A 24,248-nucleotide genomic window follows, 5' to 3' on the forward strand; every position below is an offset into this window, starting at 1 on the left:
TTAGCGGACATGGCTTTGTTGTTACGGAGTAAGTAAAATGTGGCAAAAAGCAAACGTTACGTAAATTGTTATTTTGTGTTGTTATCTGTACAGAGAGTCTACGTAAAGTGAAAGATTAAAGTGGTCTGCCTGTCGCTGGAACAGGAGGCCAGGTCACCGGGAAGATTGAATGTGGGGGTGTTGTGTGAGCTTGTACTGTACTTCTATGCTCCCGCATCTGCGCTCCCCGCCTTCGCCAACCGGGGCCGATTAACGCGGCGAAGTCCGGACAAAGAATCCTTCGCGACCAACCGCCCACGCGGAGCGGGGAGGCCCTCATCCAGCAGTGGATTGGCAAAGGGGCTGTTTGTGAGGATAATAACAATTCAAGTTGTACGTATGTTGAACTTCTTTCGCACCGTACGTAGCCAACCGTGCTCATCGGAAGTTCTGCGCCTGCGGTATTCCGGGATCCGATGCGATGGGGCACATTCAGGGCGATTTGGTCACAATGCCAACTTCATTATCAAATAATTACCGCATTTACATTGAACTACAGTCACCCCGATATGCTTTAAAGAAAAGGCTATGGATTTTGATGGGTGCTGACCTAGTTAAATGAAGCACGCTGATTCGTGTTGACGTGATAGTGTGGTAAGGGCTGCAGAAATACAACGGACACTATTGCCATGACTGCGGCTCCTGCTGCGACATTTTCGTAAGTAAATTGTTTTCCGTGCGATGGTGAACGAGGAGTGCAACAATCCACCTCACCCAGCGAATCATCACGAATCTGAGCCACCTGTGGATCCCAGAATCAATGATTGCTTGGCCTCCTGTGCCGTGTCTAGAATTGTTGTTCTTCCGATCTCGTTTGTAGTTATGTTTTACTGCCTGAGCCTGAAAGTTGCCGTGGAATTCGATGTGCGTACACATTTGCATTAGTAGTGAAAGTTTGATTCCGTCACGCACCATTTTTTTTCGTATGCGTGCGTCATCAGCGTAGGAATCGACTCGGGCAAATCTACCCATTGATTTGCCTTCCGACATCCTTCCCCCATCCCCACCCCGATTTTCCGAGGAAGCAAATAGGTTGGCACATTTGCCCACGCGACAATTTGATTGGCTGTTGGGGAGCGGAGAGTTATAAACACATTTATGCGGAGGGAGCTGGTAGGAACGTTGGGTTGCTCGGTCAATGGCCAGGGTTAACGGCGGCGTGGTGTATTCCGCAAATATGCCCGACTGTGAGGGCGGGCACAAGCCGGCGTGAGTAGGTTAAACGTTGAGTTTTATAAGGGCACCACGGGGTGACTAGCCCCTCCCCATCCAGCCCCACCTCTCCCACCCAGCCCCTCCCCATCCACCCCACCCAGCCCCTCCCACCCTCCCCACCCAACCCCACCCTCCCCACCCAGCCCCTCCCCATCCTCCCCACCCAGCCCCTCCCCACCCTCCCCACCCAGCCCCTCTCCACCCTCCCATCCCCACCCAGCCCCACCCTCCCCACCCAGCCCCTCCCCACCCTCCCACCCCCACCCAGCCCCTCCCTCCCCACCCAGCTCCTCCCTGCATGACGGACGGACACAATAATCCCCTTTGGGCTGGTGTAACCAGGAGGTTCCTACCATTATTAAATGTTGGCGTTATGCATGCACGGCGATATCATGGATCGCAGGTAGCCGTGTGCATCTTTCCCAATATTTCCTTATTGTTTGAAACTCACGGTTTTCAAGGGCACACTATTATTTTACTATGATATGTTTTCTCATAGTTTTAACATATTGTATTCGCAGGCCCATTGTTGTCTGACTTCACGAATTAAACAGTGGTGTGAGTCTGTTAGGTGAGCAATTACCATTGGCGCCGATATCATTTTTAAAAGCCAAAGGTGCAGCTCTGAAATTGCCTGCTCACGCCACTGCTGGCGGTACGAAACTTTACCAGAGCGAGCTCCAGAGAGGGAGGGCACGTGCCCTCAATCACCGAGCTCGTTGTTTCGCAACTACTTTGTCGGGAAAGTTGAATATTTCTTGAAAAGCGAGTGATCAACGATCATCACGATGTAGGGGTATGTGTGCCCAACGGGCGATACGACGACGTTCGTGGACGGGAGACGGCGGCATCCTTTTCGCGGCGCTCCGCTCCGCTGTGTCCTCCCGAGTCGCCTTGAACACGACCCAAAGCCGTCGTCCGCGCGCGGTGGACGTGGCTCATCGGAGCCACGGGCCGCCGCGTCGCCGGGCCAACTCGCACACCCCGCGTGACATTCGCACGCACACGGGCAGCTTTCGTAGCTTCATCGTGACAATAAAACAAAACAAAGGACGGCGCTCAAAACAAAACTGCGCGTTCAGGCGAGCGGGAGCCATCGGCGAAGAGGTTTCGTCCCGTTGGTCTCCATCGCAGAAAGTGAACGTCACGTGCCCATGCGCGTCTGTCGTAGCAATTCGCAGCGATGTAACGACACGCGATCACTGCATTGCGCACGTGGGGTTTTGTCTACGTTTATTAAACACAACGTTCAAAAAACAATGTGCACGTATACCAACGAGGGGCAGGACGCGCGCGGGGCGGGGTGAAGTGTGGGTCCTCCCACCTCTTCTAAGACGTCTGGCAAGTGCGGAAGATTAGGCCACAATTCTCTCACGAGGGAGCTCACGGTAGGATATTTTGGAAGCCATTGAGCTCGCAGTGGCATAATTAGAAAAATTATCGGTCTGCAACTTGAACGTTTACACTGTGGTCACGGCAGTCTTCTTCTTTGTAAATCTTTGTATTAAAGCGTGTGTGTGTGGGCGCGTGGTGCCTGTAATTGCAATGGAAAAACAAACAAATTGATACACAGCGGTTTATTTGTTATTAAAGTTCCTTGTGTGTTTTCATTTAAATAAATACACCACTCATCTTTGTTACGTAATTTACTCTATCGGCTGGTCCACAACGCTTGTTGCATTTAAATGACGTACACGTACTCTCTGTGTGGTGTGTGTGAGCACGCGTGCATGTACTACTGTGGTTTGCACGCTCGTTAGCACAGCACACGTAATAAACGTTGCTCTGCCCCGTGGCAGTCAGTGTCACGTGTTCTTTGTATTTCAAAGATTCCTCTTCTTGCCCGCTTTACAATCGACAACCGGGCGAGTCCCAAACGGCAACGCATATCATGCCAAAGATTTGTTCCAAATTGGACCGAGAGATGTTAAGCCACCCCCCCACCGCCCTTCTCCGCTACACGTGGACAGGACCAATGCGAGAATGCTTTGAACCTCAGACGACGCTGTCCACCCGTATGGTAAATCCTGCTGATGCCCTTGATTGGATCCGTACAAATCGTGACACATGTGGATACCGAATGCACAAGTCTAAAAGAAAAAAATGCCACCCCTGTGTGCGACTGTGGCTATGAACACCAACACCATGGACCATGTTACTTGCACACTGCCCCAAATATAAATGTGAAGGTGTTGAGTGGGTGGGTGGGTGAGTTTATGGATTGGTGTTTTTGCAATTTGCCAAATCTGAGACGAAGCAATTGAATGGCTCAACATCTTACAACGGAGCCTCCAGTCGTTCCTCTTTACTTGGCCATACGGAATCGGCAGATCACCGTCCTGCCGATGTAAGCAAGAGACAAGCGTGCGATGGCAACACGCGATGGGTAATGCGTTATTATTGTACTCGGCCAGCTTAAGAGCAGTCATGAGTAATCTCACGTTGTCTGATCTGAACTCTCAGCATGGTGATCTGATCCCAAGGCCGGTGACTTAAAGCACGTAGGCGTTTGCGACCGATGTTGTGATTCACTATCGATGTCATACGTCAATCGGCGTGTTACGCACGCAATCCGAGCCAAAAAAAATAAAGTATGAGATCATAGCATTCCGGTTAATTACTCCGACGAACATTGGTAAACAACAACAATAACAACAAGGAAACGTCTTGCGGCTTTCGGCAAACATGGGGACTAAGCCCCCCGGTGCCACGGGGCACTGCAGAGTGACGGCGCCGTCTAGAAGACGACGCCGTAGTCAGGACGATTTCCCTGCAGCTCGCAGGCTTCTAATAAACAACGGGGGAACGCCTCGCACGGCAACAGCAACAACAACAACAACGATTCCTCAACGCCACAAACACACGGCCGACTGTAATCATGATAAAATGTTTGCTTTGGCGAGGAAAAATTTGGAAATTCCTTACATGTGTGTGTTCTTTTTTAATTAATCACAACTGTATTATTGTTGTTATTAACTTGATATCATTGTAGCAATCATCATAAGCATCTTTATTGTTATAATCATCATAAACGTCACCATTGTCAGTACAATACATTTGTTACAGCGATCATCATATTCGTCACCATTTCCGTAATCAGAACACATTATACAGAAACTTCGTATAAGCACAGTTCTGTTATAAGCTACACATGCTTACACTCGACTTGTGGAGGGATGCCCGAGACGTGTGCATCGACCGAGTTCCACTGTCATCATGGTGACCATCATCGCCATCATAGGCAGTATTGTATATCATCATTCCGAGCAACTGTGCGTGTATCTCTCTGACACATCATCGGGTTGCTCCTCGTGCTGCTCGGCACGACGTCCGACGTTTCGCACCGCAGTCCACGGTGTGTAAAGAAGCTCCCGGGCTGCGAAATCCCGCGCGGCGCTGTAACCGTGTTTTTCTTTTTCTCCCATCCCCTTCCCTCCCCCCTCTGCCCCTCTCCACCATTTGCCGTTGCAGGGTTTCTCAGCACTGGCGACCAGGCAGCCAAAGGGAATTACGGGCTGCTAGATCAGATCCAGGCCCTGCGCTGGATCAGCGAGAACATTGGCTTTTTCGGGGGCGACCCGCTCCGCATTACAGTGTTCGGTTCAGGCGCGGGCGCGTCCTGCGTCAATCTCCTTACCCTGTCCCACCACTCTGAAGGTAACCGATGGAGCAATTCCACCAAAGGTACTCAATTTAAAGCGGGACCGCTGATATCTTTTTGATCAATTTCGGTGTCTGCATGCTCACCACCCACACTCACCACCACCATGCCCCCCCCCCAACCACATCCGTGATGGTCGCGTGGTCTCGTGGCATGTTGTCGCTTACCACCCCCACCGCCCCCAACAGTGGCTCCCCGTGACCGCGTGTCGTTACCCCCACCGCATGCCGCGTTACCCCCACCGCGCTCGAACCCCCGCCAGGGGTTCATTCGCGATGCTCGTCGCCGCATCCTCCGCAGAGTGGGGCTGCCGCAAACCGTTGGGGAGTTGGCCCACGCCACCTGAATTCGCTTTGTCGTTGCAGAGACAAATTTACGTTTGTTTTTTTGTTAGCGATCGGGGTGTACCACCGCTCCGTCGATTACCGATGCGAGGCTGTTGCGTTACTGTTTTCTGTGCTGCCACAGTGGGGGGGGGGGGGGTAACGATGGTTAGCACCTCGCTGACTCGCAATCACGAGGTCGCCCGTTCGATTCGATGCCCGGCGGTGGTGGTGGTAACAACCCAGCGGTGTGAATGGGCACGCCCACGAAAACGAGTCGATCGGTGGGGTGCGTGTGGTGGAGTAAAGTGTGCGTTCTCCCACACTGAGCAGCGTGAAAGAGTAGGCCAAACGCCCTTTAGCAGAGCTCTCTGTAGCTGACTGAAGTGGAGGCTCCTACTGCCAGCGAGTGGCGTGAGCTTGCACTTGCAGGGCTGCGCCTCTGCCTCGGGCAACTGATTCTATACTGTTGTTGCATTTAGACGATTAAAGACAAAACTCAATTTGATTCAACAATTTTCTCTTCAACAACCGCGATGATTGGCGGCGCCTCTAGTGGCTGCCGAGTTGAGCTGAACCGTGTTACACAACAACAGATCAGACATTGAAGACGTTGAGTCTTACACGCGCGATGCAGCGTTAAATCATCTTGAGCATAAATATCGACTCCCAATTGATGAATCGACACGCCGTTCCACTGCAATAATTGACCAAATAAGCCCCTTGCATGGCATTGCAAGGCTTCTATTGTACAAAGGGCTAAAGGCGCTTGCAATAGCACCGGGGGGACTCCATCGCTGACCCAGATACGACAGCGAAACAGGCGAACATTCACAAAGTCAACGTCAACGAGTCCAAGACCTCTCATTCACCCTGCCGTTTCTATGGCAGCCTCACGCTAATTGACCCATTTGGAGTCGTGTATTGAGCCACGCCGTCGTATCCGTGATCACTGCCCCGGCTAATGCTGTCGCATGAACTGCATGAATTCACTTTGTGTTATTAGAAGGCATCCTCGTTCATTCTCCACCAATGCATTTGAAGCACCGCACACACATACACATGGCGACGCGTCCACGACAATTGAATTCAAGAGAGACCGAAGCCTTTACGATCATTTTTAAGCGTTTCCGACAGCGACGTTTGATGTTTTTGTTATATATAAATGTAAAAATATTAAATATCCCCGACGCCTTCCGAGCGTATGCACCGTGCCTCGGATGTCTGAACTCGAGGCGCCGCACGCGGTGGTTGAACTTCACCGGTGAGGATGTTGTGGTTGAACTTCACCGGTGAGGATGTTGAGGTTGAACTTCACCGGTGATGATGTTGTGGTTGAACTTCACCAGTGAGGAAGCTGTGGTTGAACTTCACCGGTGAGGATGTTGTGGTTGAACTTCACCGGTGAGGATGTTGTGGTTGAACTTCATCGGTGAGAATGTTGTGGTTGAACTTCACCGGTGAGAATGTTGTGGTTGAACTCCACCGGTGAGGATGTTGTGGTTGAACTTCACCGGTGAGGATGTTGTGGTTGAACTCCACCGGTGAGGATGTTGTGGTTGAGCTTCACCGGTGAGGATGTTGTGGTTGAACTTCACCGGTGAGGATGTTGTGGTTGAGCTTCACCGGTGAGGATGTTGTGGTTGAGCTTCACCGGTGAGGATGTTGTGGTTGAGCTTCACCGGTGAGGATGTTGTGGTTGAACTTCATCGGTGAGGATGTTGTGGTTGAACTTCACCGGTGAGGATGTTGTGGTTGAGCTTCACCGGTGAGGATGTTGTGGTTGAGCTTCACCGGTGAGGATGTTGTGGTTGAGCTTCACCGGTGAGGATGTTGTGGTTGAGCTTCACCGGTGAGGATGTTGTGGTTGAGCTTCACCGGTGAGGATGTTGTGGTTGAGCTTCACCGGTGAGAATGTTGTGGTTGAACTCCACCGGTGAGAATGTTGTGGTTGAACTTCACCGGTGAGAATGTTGTGGTTGAACTCCACCGGTGAGGATGTTGTGGTTGAGCTTCACCGGTGAGGATGTTGTGGTTGAGCTTCACCGGTGAGGATGTTGTGGTTGAACTTCACCGGTGAGGATGTTGTGGTTGAGCTTCACCGGTGAGAATGTTGTGGTTGAACTTTACCGGTGAGAATGTTGTGGTTGAACTCCACCGGTGAGGATGTTGTGGTTGAACTTCACCGGTGAGGATGTTGTGGTTGAGCTTCACCGGTGAGAATGTTGTGGTTGAACTTCACCAGTGAGAATGTTGTGGTTGAACTCCACCGGTGAGGATGTTGTGGTTGAACTTCACCGGTGAGGATGTTGTGGTTGAACTTCACCGGTGAGGATGTTGTGGTTGAACTTCACCGGTGAGGATGCTGCGGTTAAACTTCACCGGTGAGGATGCTATGTTCGGGTGGAATGGAGAAAGTCTCCTTGTTATTTGTGTTTGTCAGTGGCCCAGTGCGGACGTAACCGCGATCTCTCGTCATCAACTCGCGTCGTCAGCATCAGCGATTTGAGCGAGCGAGTGGGCAAACTGGCAAGGGCAGAGAATTGGGGGGGTGGGGAGGTTTAGTGGGGGGGGGGGGTGGTTCAGGTCCCAGGATGATTCGCCGTGGAGAGTTCGGTGTTTGCGTGCCAAGCTGCTCAAGGTGGGTGCCGAGTGCTCACGGAGTGAGAGAGAGCGTAGCCCCCCCCCGCTCGTGGCGCTCGTCACGGCGCGTGCCTTTGAGCTGTCGCGGCGCTGTCGTGCGGCTGTCTGCTGCTCGCGCTCGTGCTTTAACACAGAGGTCACGACTAACGGTCCTGTCTCTCCGGCACCTCCACTTCAGGGTGACGCGCATGCCTCTGCTTTATCTCAATATTTTTTTTTATGTCACGGACTCAACACTTGCGCACACATGTAAGCGTTGCGTGCGCGCCGACAGGAAAACGAGCTTTGCTGTTCGTACGTTATGCGAGTCAAACTTAACCACTTCTCCCGCGTGAGAGTCGATGCAGTGATAAAGTAGAGATTTTCATCTTTGACCGTGAATGTGTTTTTTTCCGTTAATATTTTTGCTGCTTGTTTCTTTTTTTTCTAATATCCCCTCTGAGTTACGTTGGCGATAGCGTGCCACTTTGGTCTAACTCTAACCTTCATGTGTATTTTGATAGTCGGGGATGTTACAGTATATTTCTCCAACATTTATGTGCATCGATAAGAACGTATAGACATCGGGTATGCTTTGATAATGTATTTACAGCACAGATTCTCGTTCGGATTTCTTTTTTATATGAATGCAAAGATTTGAATATTTAAATTTGATACATTTTCTTTGTAGAAATACTGCAAAAGAACACAGACACTCACATCACAGAGGCTTGAAATCAGAGGATATAGACATTTCTCACCAAATCGTTGCCACGTAGGAGATGCTGTTTATTATGCAGAAATGCAGTGACTTGTGTGTTTGGTGGTGAATGATGCAATCACCGTCAAAGTGCTGGTGGCAGTGCACGTGGCCTATAAGCCCGCACTCTGTAGGCCGCAGCGAGAGTTGGGGGATCACACCGACCTCACATGAACACGTGGGGTTTTCCCCCTGTCCTCTGAATTACTGCTACAAGTAAACACTCATTAGTTGGCCAGCAACACCTTCATATGTGGAGGACTGCAGAGCTTGGGGGTGGAATGTACTGCTTCCTGCTTGTCCGCGGTTTCTCTTCACGCCTTTGAGTCGTCCTCTCTATTCGAGAGTGAGCGAGTAGGACGCACGGTACAAGATGAATGAATCATTGTTTTCACTACAGAGCTTTGTCAATAGATCATTACACACTCACACAGAGAACTCTTCAGTGGGACTCGTTACATTTGTGTCAATTTTAATGACGTCATGTACACGCAGAGCTCTCTGTCAGTCGACTGCTGGATGAGCACCTCCCCACACCTCGAAGGTCATCGTGGTTGTTGTATTGAACCATACTTCGCCACGATCGTCAATGAGGATTGGCGGAAAGCTGTCACTGCGTGCTCAGAATTCTCCGGGGGGACCGCTGGCGAACGGCTAAAAAAGAGGAGAGGCCAAGCCCCGGCGAGTCGGCTAACTTTGAGAGCGCGCATTGGAAATCGATGTTGCTCATTTTCGGAGGTGAACATATTCTAGAGATTTTCCACCCCCAGGGGGATGCGTTCATTTTTTTTTTGGTGGCGAAACTGTTCGCACTCCAACATCGGAGCGCCATTTATTTTTGTTAGCGAAGCAATTATAACACTTCACCGGAGATGTGTTTCTAGCCCCTCTGCCAGCGATATGTGTTTTAATGGCTCACTAGAGATTCACTCAAACGTTAAAATCGTTACTTACTACCCAATACATGGTGACTAAGGCTCATGCTGCTTGGGAGCGGTCGGGGGTTCACGGAGAGGTAGGCAGGAGCTGCTCAGCGCAGCAGCAGTAATCGTGTTCAGTGCGCAACACAAGTGACTTCTTCTTCTTGGTTCTTTCGGTAAAGTCACGTAGAATGGAAATAATGAAATAATAAAAAGAAAACATACTAATTTTAGTATTTTTATTACTTTATTATTTCCCTTCTACGTCACTTTACCGAAAGAACCAAGAAGATGAATCCCTGCAGTCACGAAAGCTTTAAATCGAAAAGTGACTTTTTGTTTCATTTAACACTTTAAAGTGGCCAGGTGGCCTCGCCTGCAGAACTAAAGGGTTTCCTACCTGCTGCACGTATTTGAGAATCAGGAGTCTATTCCACCAATGAAGCCCAATGGGCTGAGAGGCTCTTTTGCAAGGGCGACTCTCTCTGTAGAGTAGTAATAGGTTTTTACCCTTTCAACTGGTACAAAAAACTGACACCTTTATACAAGGCATCATGTTTGCAATAACCACAACACAAGCAGTCAAAATGCAAACAAAAAGAAACAACTCTGATGATGATAATGATATGCACTGCCCTTGAAGTTGATTGGTCCACACCCGAGATAGCTTTTCTTAGAGTCTAGTCTCTCTGTAGAACCAGAAGGAGATTGATTGTTTGAACAGCTGGACAGCGCAACCGCGACGAAGCATCGCAGGGACGAATTGGCGACCAAAATATTCATCAACAACATTTTCCATGTTATTTAACGGTGACTTAACGAGCGGACGTCGTAAACCGAGATGGCGAGCCGAGATGGAGTTAGCCCGAGTCCGCGCCGGGACCCCGACTGAGATAATGGAGGAGCGTCATTAGAGACTGCGGTGCATGGAGCAAGACCACACACACACACAAACACGCGGTAATTGGATTTGTGTACGTACATAGCATATACACTCCGTTGACCGATTGGCTGAGCTGATCATAATAATACTGTACTGGGGGTGGGAACGAGGAGCAATTTAGAGTTACCCCCCGCACGCCAGCAATGAATGATTGCGAGTGTCTGATGAAACGTTTGACTGCTTTAAATCGACGAGACCGAGAGAATGAGTCCATTTAATTCCCCAGACTGAGGATGGACTCGCACCACATGGGTCGCCGTCTTGACTCACACTTTGCCTCTCCGAGCGAGAGAAAAAAAAAAACTGCTTCCTAAATGATCACTGCTAGAGGACAACGGCGGTGGTTATCGCAGCAGCCGTCCATCTTCAAAGGGCCGATGGACACTCTCGTCACGGGTTCCGCTTCCTCACACCGAATCCCAGAAAGAAACAAATGTACTTGATGATGCGCGCGATGACGGCGCCGCCGCCGCCGCTGCTGCTGCGTTGGCAGCAATGCACAAGCTCAGCGAACAAAAACACTCAACAAGTTCCTCACGAACACCGTGGCCTTACAAAGGAGCATAAATATAACCGGCGATGTTTTGGACACTGGCCCTATCTTCATAGCGCGCACACAGAGAGGCTAGAGAAGAAGGGTCATCGCCCGAAACGTCGCCCGTTGTTTACATACCCTGAAACGGCCACCCTGTTATTGATGGACGTGTTGCATCCCAGAAGCCGACTGCTGCTGCTGCATAAACAAGAGCTCATTTGCAGCCGCGTAGCAGAATCTTGATTGGTGGCTTGTGTAATCAGAGCCCTCTCGTATTTCTTGAAAAGGCCACATTTGATTGGTTTTGAATAATAACCTCTCGCTTTAATGGGCTCGGCCCCGCTGTGTTCCGAGGGGCCCCGTTCCGCCTGGCTCGCGATGAATTCTGCAAACCGCTGGTGTCTGACGTGCCGCTGTTCGTCAGCAGTGCGCGCGTGAATACAAGCGCGATGTTTTGGGGGAACGAATCAACAATTGAAGAGCACGGACGGTGTGTGTTCTCGCCCGGTTGCAGATTGCAACGGTTTGGTGGGTAAAGATCCCACCTCGGATTAAATTGCATGATAGACCTAGGGGCCGTCCATAAATGACGTCACGCACCTGGGGGGGGGGTCAGACATTTGTGATGATGTGTGACGATGTGTGACGAGGGGGGGGGGATTTGAGAGAGAAATGTGACGTCAAATAAAAATGCGCAACTTTAAATAAATATGGACAACACGTTCTACTTAATGAAATAGACTTTTAAATTAAAGTTTTCTCCTACAACTTTAGAGTGCAGCGCCACATTAAATACGCGCTACAATTATAATAGTTTAAAGCGATTTGAAACATGTTTTATTTTAGGGGGGGGGGGGGGGGGGCAGAGCTTTGTGACGTCATATTTGAGGGGGGGGGGGTCTGACTTTTCGTGACGTCGTATGACGAAGGGGGGGGGGGGTCAAAAATCGCGTGACGTCATTTATGGACTGCCCCCTCGAAGGTGCACTCTGAGACTTCACCGAGTCACACTTCGATCCCAATCTCATAATTAGCACGGAGGTTTTACATACGGCATCGCTGCGTGTTTGGCAGTGGTCTTCCTATCAACCGTGGTGGTCCTGTGGAAACCTTCATCCCCGCCGTGGGAAAGTGGAATTTCAAGCACGTGGTCAGAGCTCTCAGCAGCAGATGAGCACCGGACAGAACCCGTTTTGAATGGGGAACCACTTTATTTTATACCTACGTGACTTTACCGAAAGAACAAAAGAGTTTGTATACAGCAAGTTGGTTAGGCATGTATGAAAATCGGGAGTTGTTCCGGTTAGTGGGTGGAGCTATCTAAGTAGTGAGTGGTGACACCTGATATATGGGTGGAGCTACCCGAGTAGTGAGTGGAGCTACCCGAGTAGTGGGTGGGGCCACCCGAGTAGTGGGTGGAGCTACCCGAGTAGTGGGTGGGGCCACCCGAGTAGTGGGTGGAGCTACCCGAGTAGTGGGTGGAGCTACCCGAGTAGTGGGTGGAGCTACCCGAGTAGTGGGTGTGGCTACCCGAGTAGTGGGTGGAGCTACCCGAGTAGTGGGTGGAGCTACCCGAGTAGTGGGTGGGGCCACCCGAGTAGTGGGTGGGGCCACCCGAGTAGTGGGTGGAGCTACCCGAGTAGTGGGTAGAGCTACTCGAGTAGTGGGTGGGGCCACCCGAGTAGTGGGTGGAGCTACTCGAGTAGTGGGTGGGGCCACCCGAGTAGTGGGTGGAGCTACTCGAGTAGTGGGTGGGGCCACCCGAGTAGTGGGTGGGGCCACCCGAGTAGTGGGTGGGGCCACCCGAGTAGTGGGTGGAGCTACCCGAGTAGTGGGTGGAGCTACCCGAGTAGTGGGTGGGGCCACCCGAGTAGTGGGTGGAGCTACCCGAGTAGTGGGTGGAGTTACCCGAGTAGTGGGTGGGGCCACCCGAGTAGTGGGTGGAGCTACCCGAGTAGTGGGTGGAGCTACCCGAGTAGTGGGTGGAGCTACCCGAGTAGTGGGTGGGGCTACCCGAGTAGTGGGTGGAGCTACCCGAGTAGTAGGTGGAGCTACTCGAGTAGTGGGTGGGGCCACCCGAGTAGTGGGTGGGGCCACCCGAGTAGTGGGTGGGGCCACCCGAGTAGTGGGTGGGGCCACCCGAGTAGTGGGTGGAGCTACCCGAGTAGTAGGTGGAGCTACTCGAGTAGTGGGTGGGGCGACCCGAGTAGTGGGTGGAGCTACTCGAGTAGTGGGTGGGGCCACCCGAGTAGTGGGTGGGGCCACCCGAGTAGTGGGTGGGGCCACCCGAGTAGTGGGTGGAGCTACCCGAGTAGTGGGTGGAGCTACTCGAGTCGTCGAGCGGTGGGTGGGGCGACCTGAGGGGCGGGTGGGGTCAGTGTCAGAAAGAGACAGTTCATGTAAAAAGTTAAGATAATTTTATTTTATTTCTAACTACGTGACTTTACCGAAAGGTCCACAGAGTAAAGATTAGTGTTGTCTAGTTTTCACCATCACCTTTGTATTTTGTTGTCTCATTTTGTTATTCGTTCCATTAGCCTTAAGGTAACATTTCCAAATTAAATTGCATGAATCGTACATAATTGAGTCTTAGATGGATGATCCATTGCATGTATCATGGGCATTATAATCAAGTAATACTTTTTTACTGCATATATGATATACAGCACTGGTTATATTCAGACTTTTATTTTCTTTGTGACTAAATACATACCAAAAAAATATTGACCAATAAATACAATTAACTTTGCACGGCTACTATGTAGATGTACAATTGTGAGTATCACGCTTGAAGACAAATACAGAGACGTTGCGGCGATGTCTATGCGCCGCGTCTGTGCCTGCCGGGTGCCGCGTCAGTGATTGACGCTGCCGCGTGGAATGTGTCCCAGGTGCCGCGGTGAGACACGTGGTGGGACAGGTAGTGGGGGGGGCTGCTGGGGGCCGGTGGGGGTCCCACCGAGATCTTTCTCATGCTAATCGAGCCACGCGCAGCGTGCGTTCTACAGGTGCGAGAGACGAGCTGCCAGTTCATTTCTGTCAAAGTCTTCACAGCAGCAGCAGCAACAACAGTGGCTGTCATTCACCACTTAAGTGGCGGTTACAGCACCGCGGCTCTCGTGCCAGGCTAGGTGAGCTGTGAAGGAAAAGTATTTTACTCGTCCTCATGCAGACGCACATTGTGTTATGAAACGACAATTAATGCTGACGGAAATAATTGCAGGAAATGGGCTAAAGCCCCCAAAACAATTAACCGTAATTGATAATTGGTGTGCACCTCCCCCTTGGTATTGCGATACAGCGTGTCGATAATGTGTGACGGTTCGAATCTCAAACGGAGTGGCTTTTCATGTAAGCACTCATTAATTGGCCGATGACATCTTAATATATAGAGGACCGCAGAGCTTGGGCAATTGTTGATGCCGGCTCGCCCGCGTGGCTGCTGCTGCTGCTGCCTTCCCGCTCGTCTGCGGATCCTTCTTGCGTCTCCAAGTCGTTCTCTCGTTCTCTCTGCGCGAGCACCGTGAGTGTTGCAAGCTAATATTATTACAAATTGTGTTTGCATATTCGAGTGAATGTCAGAGATAGATGTATGAATATGTTTCGACGTTACTAAACACGGCAATGAATCATGCAAAATTTACTAATGCAACTAATTGCATGCGTTGATAGAAATCTTCACAATTAAACTTTTGAGTGTGAAGTCATCCAAAGTTAAATCAGACAGTAATAGCCAAGGTCACTTTGGCAGACGAGCTGTTGATGTGCGATTTGTTCAAATGAGCAAAGTTGTCTCGCAATAAATACATGTCTGAATGCCAATTGGCTGCAAGGTATGACTCAACCATCACTCGCTGTTCGTCTGCATGCTGTCAATGTGCACGTTTTAAAAACTGTAAGTGAACGCACGCTTGTCTTGAATAATTTGCCACTTTATGCACGGATAGTGATTGTTAGCTGACGCATACGCTGATACACCACGGGGTAGCAGAGACACTGGACTTCAAAAACGAAGGATATATCATCCCCATATTAATATGTACCCAACACGAGCTAAACAAGCGTTAAATTATTTTGGTGCGAATTGCAATTTATGAGTTGCGAGCGTGTGTGTTGCCTTGCGATCACGGGAACAGTTATTTTGGTTTGCGTCAGGTCGCGTGCCCGTAAATGTGTCGTACACCCACCTCCACCCGGCACCGCCAATTAGAGAGGTTTGTCACGTGAACTACACGTGCCAATCAGTTATCACTCCAGCACACCGGTGTGTTGGAGTGTGCCGGCCTTCATAGGTGCTACTCGCCAACAGCACTTGCTCCAACAGTCTGTTAAGACTACACGTGGGAGATCGTTATCTTTGTTATCAAGTGACGCAATTGCATGTGGGTACCGACACGGGCCAGACCGGGCCGGCTTCACCTGTACAAAGCCTCGGCCTCGCACTCGCTGGCGCTAGGAGAAAACAATGAGCGGTGGGGAAGCAAAGAATGAGCCTTTGGACACTCATTGTGAGACCCGTTGCTTTGCGTTTGGGGTCAATTTGTGTTGCCCTCTGCAATCTGTGGGATAGGCAGTTGATGAGTGATTATGCATTTGCACGGCGCTTCAATGGTTCGGCAAGTCAAAGCGTTTAGAAGGGCACCCCCAGTGGCAGCTGTCTCTGAGGTGGCATGTGGCGACTCAACAGCAGCCTTGCAAGTGCTTAATTCGTCTGGTAGTAGGGAGTGATGCTGCTCTGTGTAATTCAAACCGAGTCAAATTTGAATCACGACGATTCCCGCACTGTTTGCACTCAACCATCGCCCTGTTGTGAGCTGGGCTCTCTGACCCAAGCGCCACCCAGTGAGACTCATGCAAAAGAAACAAAACGTCGGATCCAATGGGATTCAATCCGCCCAGGTGGCGCAACGGAATAGGTTTCAACTCCTGGTTGGGGAGGTTGACTCAGCCCATCATCATCATCATCATCATCCGGGGTCGATAACATAACGCACTACTGGGTGGTGAAATCAATACAGGCTCTTATGGATGGACTCATCTCTGCTATAGAGATGTGAAACTTACACTACTGGATCAAGGCTGCAAACACGGGATGAGCACCAATGCCTAATACTGTTTTTAGCAGGAAATCACTTTTACTTGACTGGTCATTGTGAAGTTTACTGTTGGGTTTTTTTGAATGAAAGTTTCTGACAAAAGATCCGCGCCTATCATGAACCTCATTAGCGTCGGCAAAGCAGGTCTGAGAGTGCTTATCGGTCGACATGACACTTGAAAACTGGCTAATCGTAATCAGATGAAAAGGCTGCGGTTCTCGCAGATATTCCGAGTGGGTGGTGAGAGAGAACGGGGCAGAGCTATTCGCGCTGCAGAGTTGGCAAGGAAACGCGATTCACTGCGCGAGATGCAGCGGGGCAGGTGATAGGAGAGTGTCAATGATGAGACTGGAGAAGGAGCGCTCGCCACTGATGGAATTGCCCGATGGAACGGAAGAAGCTGGCCCCATCCTCGATTATGTAATGGAAGAGGCGGGGGCAAGCTTCGGGGTGAGGGTGAGACAGAGCGGCGTAAGATCCCGACAGAGTCAAATTGTCCATAAGACAAGAAGACGGCTTTTGCCGTAACTCTAATGCACCGGTACAGATGTGGCAACAGTAGTACTCCATTCCTGGGTGAAACAATGCTACCTGGGTGAAATAATGCCACCTGGGTGAAATAATGCCATTGCTTCTGAACCGCTGGTGACGCTGCGGCTGCGCGATGGTGACCACGCTCCCGGCCTTGCAGTCCAGGGTCGCCGCGTACACTGCTCTGTCCACCCGCCAGCGCACGTGGGAACGCCGCAGTTAGCCCGTGGTCGGTAGGTCGCGTGTTGCGGGGTAAAGTGTGGGTGTGCTCCCACCTCTTCCAAGACGTCTGGTCAGCGTGGAAGAAGGGGCCAAAAACCCTCTAGATGGGCCCTGTAGAGATTTTCACGTCACGGGTTTGTTAGGCAATGTGTTAACCACTGCACCACCGCTCCACTCTGTTGGTCTTTAAACTTAAGGACTTTTTTTTAACTTAAAGCTTTTGTGACTGCAGGAGTTCATACTCATTGGGTCTTTCGGTAAAGCCATGTAGATAGAAAAATAATAAAAAAGTCACGACGTTTCGATCGCAACACGAGCAATCGGTTTTGTCGAAGTCAAAAGTCAAAAGTGTCTATGCACATCTCGGTGAAGCACATCTCGGTGAAGCACATCTCGGTGAAGCACATCTCGGTGAAGCACATCTCGGTGAAGCAGATGAAACACTTTCCCGAGGCAGTTTTTTTTTTCCAGAAGAGTGGAGATAAAGATATCATCACATTGTCACCAAAGCTCAGACAAAAATAGATATTCACCAACACATGAGAATGTCGGGCCCCAAGTATCTCTATTGTGAAATGAATATTGAGTGGAGCTCATTGCATTCGAAGTTTTGAGCCATTGGTGGGAATTCCATGTTCCTATGGCAGGAACTACAAGAAGCCGACCACTTGATAGCTTCCTAGTTACCGTGGTCGTCAGCCATGGTGACTCGAGTGCTGGATGAAGGCCTCCCCAAGCCATCGCCACATCTGTCGTGATCCTGCCATGTAGAAATTCACCTTCAACCAGCACGAGGGATGTGATTTCATCGCTCCATCGCATCGATGGACGTGCTCTGGGACGCGATCCGTCTCTCGGCTGCCACGCTATAATTCGTGTTGACGTGTCCTGCTCAAGCCCACTCCCTGTCCTTTACAGTCCGAACGATGTCACGGACACTTGATGTCATGAACACGTGATGTTCTCGAGTCCACGAGTGCCTCGAATCCACCTCTTCAATCGAGTCGCGAGTGCGCGGCCATCTGTGATCCTCCGTGCACTTTCAGTCCCCCCCCCCCCACCGTGTTTGTGACGACCGTGTCTTCGAAGCGGTAGGCAGCGGGCTCACGGTGAGCGGTGCATTGGCCTCTCAACCCAGGGCCGCCGGTTCGATTCCATCTGCCGACACGGCAGTCAGAACGATGGAGCAAGCTTCTTCGATCTGCCCTGCACCCCCCCCCCCACCACTACCCAGCGGTAGAAATGGTTGCACTGCAGCTGCTCGATGGGTAGCTTGCGTGTGGTGGGGTAAAGTGTGCGTACTTTCGTTTGGCTAGTGTGAAAGAGTAGGCCAAGTTACCCTCCTAGTTCGGGGTTGCCCTTCTGCTGGCGGTGACGTGGGCGAGCAACTGCAGGGCTGATCCTTTATCGTTCAGTGCCAGCGAGGTGTGTTGTTTACAGCTGTGCGAGACGTGAATTAACGAGAGAATGCAAACCATTTATTTTACGGATCACTTTCAACGTAAAATGCATTCGTCGTGTTAACACCGCATTAATTCTACCAACGCACTACCTTAATTTAGTTTTATTATACATTTGTGACACGTTTGGTTTCCAGTCACTTAATGAAACAAACGGCCTCGCGCCTGTCAGGTTTATAAGTTGGCTTGATGGAGCGACCCCAATTTGTTAAGATCACGGAAGGAGGGATATTACTGACGTACCTGCAATGTATTCACCGATTGCAGTAGGGCACTGAGTATGGCGTTCGTTATTGTTGTTGAGACAAGCCACGGTAGTGAGATAGTGGCCATGCAGACCTAAGACACGGACCAGAGAGTCGCGTAGTTTGCGTTCCTTCAACGGGGGAGGAAGAAGCCCAAAACCGCACGAACTCCTGAAGCCCTCTCGTGGCCAGCAGACCTTGACACGTATGACAGCGAGGTTTTTGTTGCGTTTTTGGTCAAACCATTATTTTCATTATCAGAACTGGAATTTAGTAAACTTCGGTGCAGTCGCATTTAATGTGGAATTTTTACATTTTTCTTTGACTGTGCAGTCATTTTTGGATTTAAAGCTTTCGTGACTGCAGGGATTAATATTATTGGTTCTTTCGGTAAAGTCACGTAGAAGGGAAATAATAAAATAATATAAATATAAAACAATAAAAATTCTCACGACGTTTCGACTGCAATACAATCAATCATCATCAGGTGTGAAATCCACAGCAAGAAATGTATTTATATTATTTTATTATTTCCCTTCTACATGACTTTACCGAAAGAACCGAAAATATGTACAGTCATTGCTAACCGGGGCTGAGACTCAACTATCACTCGCCCCTCGAGAGCTCGGATTAATCACAGGTCACTGGCTACATTAAAACCCAGCATATCAATGATTCCCATGTTCATTTTCTTTGCGGGACAATAAACATTCCAGCAGACTGCAGTTTAACGTTGAGATTCTATCCACGATGATTGTCATTGTTGGCTTGGTACAATTGTAGTCTGAAATGATTGTTATCCTTTCGGGCCACTCCACCACTGCCTTAACTGTGGACTTTTTGTTTAATGTAAACTGAATGTTTGATTTGTTTCTGTGGAAATTGACAGCCATTCGTTTACTTTTTGAGAGAAAGTTTGTTTTGTCAGGAGCGAATTATAGATTTCTTGTTGGTCTTTAATTCTCTGCCTTTACATGCGGCAGTCCTTGTCTAAAAGTGACAGATGTATCATTCTGAAACATTCCTAGACAAAATGTTTCATACTGAAAGATAATTAACCAGACATTCCATGCAAATGGCTTGTTCTGAGACTGGGTTAGGCCTCACTCTAAGAAAACAGACATTTTTTCCTTGCCCAGATTGATTTTTTAAGTGCGCGTTTGATAACTTGGGCTCTGTTGCTGGGTCTCTGTAGAATTTTAAACATGTCAAGATTATTATCTGTTCCATCGCAGCCTTACGTCCAAACAGAATAATAAAGTAGTCCCAGAAACATCCTGGCAAGCTGTAATTTTTTTTAAAAACCGTCGGGTCCAATTCTTACTCAGAATGTCTAAGCCTGTTAGCAGCTGTGAAAGGCGAAGCAAGAGGAAAGACAGTTGACCACAAGTCATCAAACTCCCATCGCTAATCACACCCATGCACGTACAAGGCAAGGTACAGCCCTGCAATGTCTTCACTCAGTGCCATTGTCGGCAGAAGGACTCTCTCTCTCTCTCCCCATCAACGGGGTTCTGGAGAGGGACAACTTCATGGGGGTATGAGGCCTGCTCTGTAATGCAAATTCAAATCGAGTCAACTTTATTTTCAAATCCTCTGTGGCACCTTCGTGACAAAGATCTGCCATCCAAGGCGTCGGACGTGAACAAAAATTACGGCGCAAACTAATTTTGAAGAATACAATATCTGTTTTAAAACAAAAATAAAATTTAAAGCGCAACACCACCATCACCACCATCACCACCAACTCCGTCACCGCCGTCACCATCCTTGGAAGAGGTAGGAGCTACCCACTCTTTACCCTACCGCACGCAACCTGCCATCGATAGGCTGCGACGAACCCAGTCACACTCCTGGGTGGACAGGTGCGGCAGGGGGAGGAGGGATTCACGAAACTCGTCGCATTGTTCCAGCTGCCGTGCCGCGAAATGGAATCGAACCGATGTACTCCGGATTGCAAGTCCATCATGCTGACCATTACGCCATGGCAGCCCTATCCCCCAGTGTCCCTTCGTGTCTAACGTGCTGCGTTATTCTCAGCACTCGTGCAACCTACACTCGTGCTTGGGGTGTTTCTTTTTTTTACAGCAATAACGGTGTTATTTATCTGATATGCGCCACCCTTTTTAACGGGTCAGAAATATTGGGCTCAGCAAGCTTGTGACGCAGTCGGGTTCGCAAACATTCGCTGGACGCTTGACAGGTTTCATTACTCGCTCTTCTACCGGGGCAAGGGGAGTTGCATTTTAATTCCTCGACAAAAAAAAATATTATTATCATAATCTCAAAATACCAAACAAAAAAATAGTCGCCGTCTCTTTTCAAACTACACGGCGGCGGCTTTGTCGCGTGTCAGCAGTATTTAAAAGAACGCTGATGGCATTCGCGTGAGCGGGTGCAAAATGACAGGGTTAGAGTGCGCAAGGCCGTCGCCGGGAATGCTGGTTATTTCCAGTGCAATCTAAATGTCTCAAACACTCAATTACACGGCGACAAGCAGTCCTGTCGCCCTGTCCAAAACCATTCAACGAGACTCCGGATAACGCACGCAGATTATCTTAGACTGATTAACTCGGATCGTGGAGGGGGTGGTAATACAATTATTCACCCACCCCCCCTCCCTCCCGTGTCCATGTTTCGCGACCTTATTACATCATCATCGCGATCAGCCACGTTGGCTCCACTGCTGGACGAAGGCCTCCTCGAGCTGTTGCCAGCTCTCACGATCCGGCGACGTAACAATGCACCCGGCGTATCTAATCGCTCCGTCTCCCCGGTGGACGTTCCCTCACCGGGACGCGTTCCGCCAATGAATCTTTGACCGCCGGCGATCGTAATTTCTGTGCGTGACGCGCGTCCAGTCCCGAGACCCGTTCGGATTGATTCACGAAGCATCTCGACGCATTCGTCAGCAACACCCCGGGACTTGAAAGGCACAGACAGCGTTGTCGTGGGTCAACCTGCAACGCAGGCTAGGAGCCGCCAGGGCAATCGGCGTCTTCCTGCCTCTCAACGTCATTCTAAACATGCATCTACCTCCATAATACAAGTTTATTTTTGGGTTAGATCGCGTAAATATATGAATGTGTCGTTAAATCCACCACCACCCGACACAGCCAACTAGTAAGGTTTGTCACGTAAAGAGCATGTGGCCAATTTGTCACTAGTACAGCACACCGGTATGTTGCAGAGCCAAGCCACAACATTTACAATCTGATTACGACGTTTCACCAGTAATTCCAACTAGCTTCATCAGGCGAGTTTAACGACACATTTATATATTTACGCGATATAACAAAAAAGCACCTGTATCATGGATGACATTGGTCGCGAAAGTCTATGTGTTAAATTGATGTATTTACCTCTTCACCATTTCATTTGCGTGCTTTTCAGTTTGCTCAGAACAAGAGACTAAAATTAGTGGACTCCGAGATGACATCCCCTTCAAAGCTCCGTCACGGCGCATATAAAAAAACATCCAAGCGCAAGGAGCCCTCCGGTTTTCTGTGCGAGTGTGTTGCTGGGGCGGCGGGGGTCTCCGTGTCCGTCATCTTCTCCGCACTGTTGACCCCGTGGCTCGTGCATGCGTATGGCAGGTGAAGATTACTCAAACTCACCAACCCGCATCTATTTTGCATGCGCGACAGTTTTTTCAAATCAAACGCTGGGGCAGGCGCGTACGGTGACAATTTCTGCTCGGGGGTAGGTTCTTTGTGTTCCAATGCCATGGCCCAACATATCCAGATTTTTAATTACCCACAACAGTTTAGAGGCAAGCAAGCTCTTCCCCTCTGGGGGTGTGAATAAGCCGACAGGAAGATGCAATGTCTCAAGGGGGTGTATCCCGCGCGAATGAAGGACGTTCTTTGATTGACATTTCCCCCATTTCACGCGAGGAAGCGAATCGCCACGCGAGAGTTGTGTAAAAACACAACAAAAATGTGCCATTGCGTCGTGCATACGCGATATCTGATAACATCAGCTGGCCCTCAATCCTGTGAAATATGTATGTATGCGTGTTGAACTTCTTTCGCACCGTACGTTAGCCAACCATGCTAAGCGGGGGTGCAGTGTCGAGTTTATGGTCAGTGTTAGTCTATGGGTAGTGTTAGTCTATGGGTAGTGTTAGTCTATGGGTAGTGTTAGTCTATGGGTAGTGTTAGTCTATAGACAGTAAATATGTTGAACTTCTTTTGCACCGTACGTGCTAATCGGAGGTGCGGGAGCAGTGGAGGAGTTCGTCGAGCTTGTCTCTCCGTTGTGTTTTCTGGTTGCGCCTCGGCATGATGTCCGACGTTTCGCTCCACGTGGCTGGGAGATCTCCCCCGTGGACGTCCACTCTAGGACCGCGTTCCATCCGTTTGGCCGCCGCCGCTCCGTCATTGTCCCTGACCATCGGTCACCATCCCCCGCTCGCAGAGCGTCCCGCCCAGCGCGTTCGCTTCGTCTCAGCACCTTGGACGGTGCCATCGACTGGAGCAGTTAAACTACTCAACTGTTTTTATAATCGTTACCAGGTAAGGGCCACTGAGTTGTATGGCTCTTTTTTGGAAGCGACCTGGCTATCACAAATGACAGCTCAACGAAGTGACTTATCGCGTGGAAATTTATTGCAGAAGCCAAATACTCTAAACGGACGACGTGGATTCTAAATATGGAGGGAAAAACCAGAGGACCTGGAGAAAATCCACGCGACCACGGGGAGAGAGACACGCAAACGCCAAATATACATGCATCGTCAGGGTCGTATCCACGACCTCCTGTATACCAGGCGAGGGAGTTAACATCTCCTCGCCACCGCACGTGGAGAGAAACCAACGGACGGCGTGCCCAACGACGCGTGGCATGACCTTACGCAAGTAGCCCGTGGGGCAGATTCCATTTCTCTGCGAATATTTTTTGTGTAATTGGCAGAGCGAGTCACGGGGTAATTATGTTAAACGTTGTATCAGACCTCGACTCATTTCAGGCTGAATTTCCCATTCAGAATGAGAATATTGAGACGGCAGGAGACTGCAGGAGGAGGAATCTGATGAGCTATGAAGCTCTTTTTCACAGATGTCCAGTGTGGGCACGGGGTCGGCGATTCTCAACGGCAAATACAAAATAAAGAAAGAGGAGTGCAACGTTGAGAAAACTCGAAAGCGAGTCGCTAGATATACATAAATAAGACCTTAATGAATGAATTAATAATATAAGTCCGATATCTCTCGGTCACTTTAAACCAACTAAAATCTGCTGGGTGGTCGTTTGTTTGGCTTTACACGAGCCAGGCATTTGGCACGGGGCGTAGTGCAAATAAAAAAACATTCCATTTTGAAACACAAAAAAAAATGCCTCCCCTGTCGCATCGATTGACCGCATCGGCACCTTGTATCCTCGCCATCGAGATGCTTTTAATGTCATAATTTAATAGGGCGCATTAAACAAGGTGCTTTGGCGGCATCGATCTTGGCGTGTCATCTTAATTGATCGGGTGACCAAGGGCCTAACTACGGTGGCTGTGCGTCGTTATAGTGCAGGCCCCCTGGCCACCGTTGTCACGGCGCGTGACGGACAAGGCCCCTAATGGAAGGGTTGGCCCCACAGCAGAGCGGAAGGTTGCGAGTTCAAATCCTGGTCGGGGTGCGGCGGGGGGGGGGGGGTATGGTTGACTCAGTCCATCATCATTTCGGG

General features: G+C 49.8%; 1 protein-coding gene across 7 annotated transcripts in view; it reads left to right on the top strand.

Annotated features, from left to right (window-relative positions):
* LOC144950051 (neuroligin-3-like) overlaps window positions 1–24,248 on the top strand; it is a 267,381-nt gene that overhangs the window by 193,655 nt on the left and 49,478 nt on the right. For 5 of the 7 annotated variants that reach the window (XM_078880033.1, XM_078880034.1, XM_078880032.1 and 2 more), the window contains one exon: window positions 4,726–4,938. In XM_078880033.1, coding sequence (XP_078736159.1) covers window positions 4,726–4,938 — 213 coding nt within the window. The remainder of the gene's footprint in view (window positions 1–4,725; window positions 4,939–24,248) is intronic. The other 2 variants (XM_078880035.1, XM_078880038.1) reach the window with 1 other exon arrangement.

Source organism: Lampetra fluviatilis, chromosome 56 (assembly GCF_964198595.1).
Source record: "Lampetra fluviatilis chromosome 56, kcLamFluv1.1, whole genome shotgun sequence".
NCBI lineage: Eukaryota > Metazoa > Chordata > Hyperoartia > Petromyzontiformes > Petromyzontidae > Lampetra > Lampetra fluviatilis.